At 31.3% G+C, this 9096-nt stretch overlaps 1 protein-coding gene across 2 annotated transcripts in view; it reads right to left on the bottom strand.

Annotated features, from left to right (window-relative positions):
* Positions 1 to 232: 232 nt before the first annotated feature.
* Cht7 (chitinase 7) overlaps positions 233 to 9096 on the bottom strand; it is a 166529-nt gene continuing 157665 nt past the window's right edge. The window contains exons 15-19 of one of the 2 annotated variants that reach the window (XM_089638339.1): positions 7904 to 8020; positions 5054 to 5189; positions 4138 to 4334; positions 2135 to 2336; positions 233 to 1272 (exon numbers count right to left, since the gene is read on the bottom strand). In XM_089638339.1, coding sequence (XP_089494465.1) covers positions 1055 to 1272; positions 2135 to 2336; positions 4138 to 4334; positions 5054 to 5189; positions 7904 to 8020 — 870 coding nt within the window. In that variant the 3' untranslated portion in view covers positions 233 to 1054. The remainder of the gene's footprint in view (positions 1273 to 2134; positions 2337 to 4137; positions 4335 to 5053; positions 5190 to 7903; positions 8021 to 9096) is intronic. The other variant, XM_089638340.1, reaches the window with a different exon arrangement.

The raw sequence follows: 9096 nt of genomic DNA, 5'->3' as shown, positions 1-9096 counted from the left end.
TAAATGGAAAATTAGCAATTGGGAATAAATAACAATAATTGCTAGAAGGATTTAGAATAAAATCAATGGGACGTGTTTTCATAATATTATATTTATTTACTCACTAAAATATGTACAGTGCCTACGATAACATATTATTACAAACAAAATATTATTTATCCTTATTTTAACTTAAATAGTAAATTTCATATTTTTAATGTGAAATATAATTTGTATAAACAAATAAAATCTCCAAGAGTTTGTTTGGGTTAAAAAGTTTTTTTCGGCTGGCGAAAATTCATGTGTTTTTTTTTAATAAGATGAAATAATATATTTTCATATTCATACAAAATGTACACAATCTGAGTATTTTTCACTTTCAAAGTAAAGCAATATTTTTTTATGAAAAATCAGAATATACAAATATAATATCACAAACAGATTTCTTATGAAGATTTTCATAAAATCGCGTACATAAATATTTTTCTACGAGCAAACAAATATTTTAAGAAATTAACATTTATAGCCTTTTTACTTCAATAGAGAGCTGTAATAAGAAAATGGCAGTTTTTTACTGGTTAGCGTAAAATAGTGGTTTGTTAGCGTAGGATAATGTAAGAAATATCAGAACATTTGTTTTCTATCCAATTTCATAGAATACATAATAGTTTATTTATTTCAAGGAAAAAATGGTGATGTATAATAAATTAAACATTATTAAAATGACATGTACCAACAACACTTAAAAAATTTCAACTTAATTACGCAAAAATGAAGTTAAAACAATAATTTATTCATGAGAAAAAAATGTGATTTTAAGTTACGAATTACGTACTTATACTTAATTTAACGAGAAAATTCTAATTAAGAAAAATAAGGTTTCTCATCCTTTATTTGATTTTGCTGGTTGTGATCAGGTTTGCCAATATTAATATTAAATATTTAAATTTATATTTTAATTATTTAGTTATTTTTAACCCTTTGAATGCCAGTGTTGAATATTTTAACCTTCCGCTCAGGCGTTGGTTAAAATATTAACCACTAGCTAAAATCAGGGTATATTAATAACTTTAGTTTATCTTCTTTTGGCAGGGGGTGCCTGTGTGTGTTGCATGCATCCCTCTACGTTTTCTGGCCAATCACAGACGTTCTCGTTGGGGTTGAAGACGAGGTTAGCAGGACATGGCATATGATGCTTCCTCTCTCCCTCGCACATGAAGTACTGCGTGCAGTCAGCCCTATCCTTGTGGTAAGAAATGTGACCGTCTTCCTCGTCGCAGACCACTTCGTTGGCTAAAAAAATACAAAAATTAATATATTGTACCGGATGAAATAATCGGAAGAGTCATTTATTTACGGCACATGAATAAAAACTAAAAGACGAAGAATGTTACTGAAAGTATCAGGAAATTAAAAGACGAAGAATGCTACTGAAAGTATCAGGAAATTAAAAGACAAAGAATGCTACTGAAAGTATCAAAAAATTAAAAGATGAAGAATGCTACTGAAAATATCAGGAAACTAAAAGACGAAGAATGCTACTGAAAGTATCATAAAACTAAAAGACGAAGAAAGTTACTGAAACTACCAGGAAATGATTTGATCAATCCTTTTACATTTAATAATATTTAATTGATTTACTATGGTAGACTATTTTCTAAAGGAAAATAGCACGCTTTATTAAAACTCTTTTTTATTTTATATGCATTCAATACCACGTGATTACAAAAACATTACTTTCAGATAAACTCAGAAATAATTAGAAGGTGGTTTCAAAACCAGTGATAAAATAGTCAATCTTCACACTCTTAGGACTTATCTTGTTCTGTCGGTACTTTTATGGAAGATGCTCCGTGAAATTAGCGTTATTGATTCCTTCCCCACCAGTGAATAGTCAGGAAACACGCCAAACATTTGTACACGTTTGTCATTTGTCACAAGAGAACAGGTCGTTTCTACGACTTGTTCATGAGTTCAGCAGCTCGGCTATGGAACGATTTGCCGGTCTCTGTGTTTCCTCCCTCTTACAACATGGGTCTTGAAACTCCGTCCTCTCCTTAACATAGTGTAAGCCCCGAGGGAAATTATTTTCCTCAAGGCCTCCTGTGTTGAATTGTGTTGAGTTAGTAAATATTGTTTTATTTATAAAACTCACGATCTTTAGTAGTGTATTGTCCACTGGGGTTGTAGTTCTCAAAAGGTCCATCAAACTCCAATTTGACCTTGTATCCCTCCAGTTCCTGTTTCATGGCGCTGATGAGTGGGTACTTTCCGGTACCACAAGAGCCTCGGAAGTCGTCCATGTCGATGGACCAGATCATGATTCCACCAAAGCCTTCTTCTTTCAGCCATGCCATCTGGAGACAAAACATCGTGTTAATTACATCGTCAACCATTACAAATATTAATTTTGCTTGTTAGTATGGTTCAATTTGAATATAAGTGTCATTTTCAAAATTGGAACTGATTGTGTCAAGAATTAAAATAAGCGATAAGAATTTATTTTTTTAAATTTATTAAAAAATTAAAACGAATATAATACAACATGAGTAAGAAATAAATAATACAGTGAAAAGAGAAAACTCCCAATAAACTACTTTTCAGTAGTTTGACAATGTGAAATGTAATATTTTAACATAAAATTATTTTTGTTATCATTTTAAAAAATTGGAACCGATGTGTCAAGGATTCGGAGATAATTTGTTAACCTACATAACTGAACATGACAAAATATTCTAGAAAAAATATCAAGAATATATATTGAAGAAAAATATTAACGAAAAATGTTTGCTGCTGTACATAATTTTTCGTAAACATTTTTTTATGATCATTCGGCAGCAATTGTTCTTACTCTGATTTGTTCTTTTGTTTTTTTTACACGTCTGTGCTGGCTATTGATAAAATTTATCATTGTTTATTTTGTATCCAAAATAATATTGTATTACAGTTGACAAAAAATGATTGTAAAAAGTTTAATGAAATACATTAAGGACGGGTTGTTTCGGAGAACTTGAACAATTCTTCAAATTTCAAAGTTGATTTTCAAGTTCTGTGAAAGATATTTTTAAGTTCTGTTTTTATTTCAGTTCTTTCAAGCAACTAGCCTATAATGATATAATAACAGAATTTGAATAGGACTTTCACAGAACCCGTAAATGAACGTTGAAATTTGATGAATTGTTCAAATTCTCCGAAACAACCGGTCCTAACTGTCTTATCATAACACTCTTTCTCTTTCAAATTATTAAATGGTGTTAATAATAATTATTATTATTAAAGAGCTCGACGTATTCATAACACTAAATAAATAATAAAATTCGTTTGATGGTTGAAAATGATTTGATGCTGATTGAATCTTAAAAAACCCTTTCAATAACATCAAAGTTTACCTAAACAAACAAATTAACTCTGTGTTCTGGAAATTTGTGAAAACATTATCTCAGAAATGAACCTTCTTGAATAAGTTGTTGCTAGACTGCTTGAAACCTGTGAGTACCGACGTAACCACCTGTAGCATCGCACCTGGCAGCACAGATGTCGTTTTTCCAGGTGAATTATTTGTAATGAAAGTTTTCGCAATAGAAAATCTACAAGATTAACAAATTTATTGCTTCATGTTTTTGCATATTTTTTACACGTCGCAGAATCCATATTATTATTTTTAATTAAACGTGAAACTAAATTCAACAAAAATTTTATATGTTTTAAACTTTCATCATTTTCGTCATCATTGGAAACTTAAATTAACTATTTGTGTAAAATTTGTACTTAAATTGCTATTTAAATTAAAAGAATGCTTTTTTAAATAAACTTAAAATTATATGTACCAGTGTAACACAATTTTATTAATATTTAAAAAATGCTTTTATTTTTAAAACATTTGATTCTTGTCCATTTTCAAAGAAAACCATTAAGTAGATATAATTGAAAACTTTATCAATCAGAAGCAGTTTACTTCGTCTTGAGAACATTTATCAGAATGATATTTTAAAACACTTGTTGTCATCAATTATAAACTATTAAGGTTTGATATCGATAATAATTACATCCCTAATTTACTAGTTACCGTTGAAGAATTATTGCAAAAATATGCTCTTATCACAATAATACTTGAAGGTAGATAAATAGTATTTTTAATACACAATTGGTATAACTTACTTTAGTTTTCAGACTTCTCTCATCATCGAATCCGACCCACTGGTCATCCCTGTATGCGAAGGGTACTTGTTGTTCATTATCCCAGACAAGGGTGGTATTGTCCACGTGGAGGAAGTCACAGACTTCATAGTAGGACATGAAGCCAGCTTCGTTTGTATACTTGCCCGGTGTGCCTGTGATAGAGGTGAAATTAATACCTAAGTCGTAAATTAATTAGTTAATCATGCATTTGTGACAAGTGTTTATATTATACAGTAGTGTGATGGAGATTGTGATGTATGGGTGGAGATGGGATAAAAGAAACTTATATCATTCTGCGGTGAAGAAGAAAAAGGGAATAACTATTAATTATTAATTGTTATTGTTTGTTTAAGTGCAGTAATCGTGACAAAATGACAGTGATTTTAACTGTTTTTTTTTAATCAAATGATAATTCCTTAAATGATTAATGAAAAGGCATTATTTCTAATAACTATTCGTTATTCCCTTCTGTTTTTTGACAGGAGGGAACACGGTAACAAATATTCCTGATTATATTTTTAATGAGACTGAATAAAAGGATGAAATATTTTACTATTTGAAAGAATCCAATTATTTATTTTGGTACATTGGTATACCGTTTCTATTCATGCTAGTTGAAAATCTTACATTTGTAAATTAAGATAAATTATGCTTGATAGGTGGATGCAAAGCGCAATTTGGTCAGCATAGAATAATTTATGTTAAAAATTTAATTTTATAAAATCAGCGTGGATAGGTTAGAAGAATTATTGTACTTTAAAAATGAATTCGGCTTGGAATCAAAACCAATTAGATACAACACTGTTCAACTACTACAAAAAAAACTTTAAAGTCTAGGTATTCAGGGGTTCCAAATAGAAGAAGATAGGATTTATATTAAGAAGGTGATATTTACCTCCTCCGGAGGCTGCTGCTCCGATGTCGAACTGCGTGGTGTTCATGAGGTTAAAGGACCTTCCGTAAGTTGGCATTCCGATCATGAGCTTCTCCTTGGGCGCTCCTTGCTTCACCCATTCGCGCGCTGAATAGTCCTGGAGAAAAGTACTTTTTGTTAGGTTTTAAACATTGAGAATCTTTAGTAAATCACTTGAGCTAGTGGACGTTTTTTCTTGTAGTCCCACGAATGTATTGTCGATATCATAGTGCAAAATTGGGATTATCATAGTCCCACTGAGTTTTGAGGTTATCGTAGTCCCACCGAGTTTTGAGGATATCATAGTGCCACTGAGTGTTGAGAATATCGTATTCCCACCGAGTTTTCAGGATATCATAGTCCCACTGAGTGTTGAGAATATCGTATTCCCACCGAGTTTTGAGGATATCATAGTCCCACTGAGTTTTGAGGTTATCGTAGTCCCACAGAGTTTTCAGGATATCATAGTCCCACTGAGTGTTGAGGTTATCGTGGTTCCACCAAGTTTTGAGGATATCATAGTCCCACTGATTTTTGAGGTTATCGTAATCCTCCCGAGATTTGAAGAAAAGTTTTAAGGTTATCTACTGAGACGATTGGCGGAATTTAATGTATTTACCCAAGGTATTTACACTTTTTCCTTTTATAAATAGGTACCTAACTCATGTATCAAGACTGTCAAGACCAATTTAAAAACTTTTGGTAAACACCTGCCTAAGTACGATATTTAATTTTGGTCAACAAATTATTTTTTTGATCAACAGATCATACTTCGAACGTTGCTTTGATGTATTTATTGTGTTACACAAAACGAATAATAATATTACGGATTGTGTATATATACCCACTCTTATATCTGAAATTATACAAGCCATTTATCAAATTTAAAAGTAATCACCACTTGTGAATTTGTTTAACATTCTTAGAATTGCCTTAACCTACAAGTTTCATGACAGTTACCAATAAGTAGTTTCACTTTGGAAATCAATACGCATCGGTCAGTTCATTTTCTACGCACTTGAAATCAAATCTCAACAAGGTATAAACAAAACACAATTCATATTCATTTCACATAATTGATCAATTGACAATGAACGTGAGTCCAAGTACAATGAAGACACTGCCACGATTGTTTTTTTAACAGTGCCATTGATTCAACTTACACAAGACAAACTCAAAACAAAGAAGCGGTAAAATGAAATAGAATATAATGTAGTATTTACTTAACCATTTGTTCAAGGTTTATACGAATTAAGTAGCAATACATCTCAAAAGTTTTGAAGAAAAAAAACTAACGTTCTTTTTTATTACGACAGTTAAAATCATCCTTGATGAGTGGTTATATGAAGCAGATTCACCAAAAAGTAGGACACTTTCTGTAAGGCTTCACATTTATTCCCATCCCAGATCTATCTTTTGTCATGGAATTCAAATACACGGATAAAAATTAATAATGCTAACTTATTAGGAATCTCTTCAAATTATTGGTAATCCGGTTAAAAACGGGATTGCAAGCTGCCGCCTGATAAACTTTTGGACTTGGTCATGCACCTACATTTGCCTTTATAATATATAATGACAAAATGCAAAAAAATAACGATGAACATGTGTTCCGAAATTGTATATTCGTATTTTAATAAAGTTTCATCACGAAACCTATAAATTCAACCGAGAGAATCTTATTCTTAATAGATTAGCAATACTCATTTTTCTCAGTGCAGGAAGGATAAACCTTCGAGCAACCGAAAGTCTAGTTTCATTGCAAGTAAGCCAATTAACTTTCTCGTTGGAGCAGGACTGCAATATATTTTTGACAATTCTATTTAAAAAACAGATATATGTATTATATTTATAGGCTTGTTTATTCGTGACACATTGATAATATCTTGTGTGTTATATTTCAGTGGATACAATGTGAAAACAATGGATTTGTGAAAGTTTAATCATTTTAATGTCATTTGTATCAAGGCCCTTGGTTGGTGACTTTCTATAATTTTACGACTTTTAAAAATGCGATTCAAAATTTAAGCAAAAATAGTCTGTGAACAATGAATTCATAATGATGTAGGTAGAGTTTCGTAAGGATTTTTTAGTCTGGCATTTTAATATAAGAAGCATTTTGGGTATGTAAGTTGATTTAAATTGGAAAGCCAATCGAAGAAAAGGGTGACTGTTAGAGCTACTTATTAACGAGCTACGGCGCTTGCGGAACCTCGCAGAGTTTATGGAGTTCTCAAGTCTCTAGTTTATAGGTTAGCCCCTCCAGTTCAGAATGGAGGTGAGCCATATGTTAGGTTTCTAGCGGAAAGGAGATGGGAGACCAAAATGGAGAGGGCGATGGTCTCTAGGCTGTACACACTCGTTCCCAATTACGAGAGTTTTTGGTCTAAATAAAGACAAAATATTTTTTTTTAAAGAAAGCGTTATCATTTAAGAAGAACCAAATACAACAAAAAATATTCTTAGTATCTACTCCAGCGATTTTTGGCATATTATTGCAAATTTGAAAACACGTTTTAAGCAATCGTTTGTCGCAATGTGCCAAAATTACAGAACCTAAAATGTGGTATAAACGACGAAATCTAAGTGGATTCATTCTCTTTCAACCGTAGAAAGGATGTTCATGTGTTATGGAAGTTCATGTGTTTAAATATTAATTTTTTGAGGAATGATAGTAATAATAATAATGAATGTATTATATACATAATATAGAAAAAGTATATTTGTGTATATATATAATATAGTTAATGTTACACATTTACTATATTACATATAACTTATTACAATCGCTAGAGTGTTTAGTTTAGTCAAATAGAAAGGGTTGATACTTACAACGGTCAGTTTCTTCTGGTAGCTGGTGGCACTCTCCAGAGGGAACAGGGGGCTGTTATGTCCCACCTGCCTTTCCCATTGACCGTGGAAGTCGTAAGTCATCACGTTGATGAAGTCCTGGAGAGACATTACAAATCAATAAATAACTAGCGCAGACCCGTGAAAAATCACAAAATATTATAATTTTATGCTACGCTAAAAAGCGCAGATCCTTGGAAAATCAAGAATTCTGACTTTGCTTGTCAACATTTACCCAAAACAATTAACCAAATGATTAAATTAACCAGGGTTAAGATCACTCGCTGACAAACCCATAACCGTGATTATTATGGTTGATGATAGTTTTGAAGAAGAGAGTTTGTCTTTTAAACAATAGAGCTAACTAGTTCACAGAATTTGAACAATTCATCAAATTTCAAAGCTTAAATTCAAAATCTGTGAAAGTTCTGTTTTCATTTTAGTTCTGTGAAATAACTGTGCAGTAATGAAATAATAACAAAACTTGAATAGAACCTCTACAGAACTTGAAAATTTACGTTGAAATTTACAAGACATGCACATCTCACCAACAAAAATTATTATATAAATTTTGCAAAATCCGTAAATTCTAATTTCCGAATATACTCAACAATGTTTCTGAAAACACATTAGTCTTTAGTAATTTGGACACAATGAATGTAACTTGACTTTGATCTTTAAAATTTTGCCTAAGTCACAGAGTTTATTTTTTATTTATTTATTAATCTTAAGTTAGTTCACATCTTCGTGTGTGCTAATAGTTTTATAAACATATAAACATGTACATTGTTTGGCAAACATAATCTTTCTTTAAATATTTCAATAAAGTCACAAAAAAGAAACATTAATAATTGAGATAGACATATTTTCTTAATTCATTTTTGAACTTATTAATATTTTCTATCACAGCAATTTCCTTCGGGATTTTGTTATAGAGTTGAACGGCCTGGTACATCAGAGATTTTTGGGTGCTTGTTTTTTTTCTTGTTGGCAATCTAATTTGCTTAGAATTTCTCGTCCCGTGTCCGTGTATCTCGTTATTGTAATTTATTTTTCTTTTCAGTTCCTTAGACATCATCCCTAAGTTAATTTTATGTATAAAAATAAGTACATTCAAATACACAGTTTGCTTCACCGTCAAAATATTCAGCTCCTTTAACATGTCTCTTATCCGT

This window comes from Hesperophylax consimilis, chromosome 12, assembly GCF_061612785.1.
Source record: "Hesperophylax consimilis isolate HC1 chromosome 12, BYU_Hcon_1.0, whole genome shotgun sequence".
Taxonomy (NCBI): Eukaryota; Metazoa; Arthropoda; class Insecta; order Trichoptera; family Limnephilidae; genus Hesperophylax; species Hesperophylax consimilis.
Note: the sequence above shows the minus strand (reverse complement) of the source record. Positions and strands in the feature narration are given on the sequence as shown.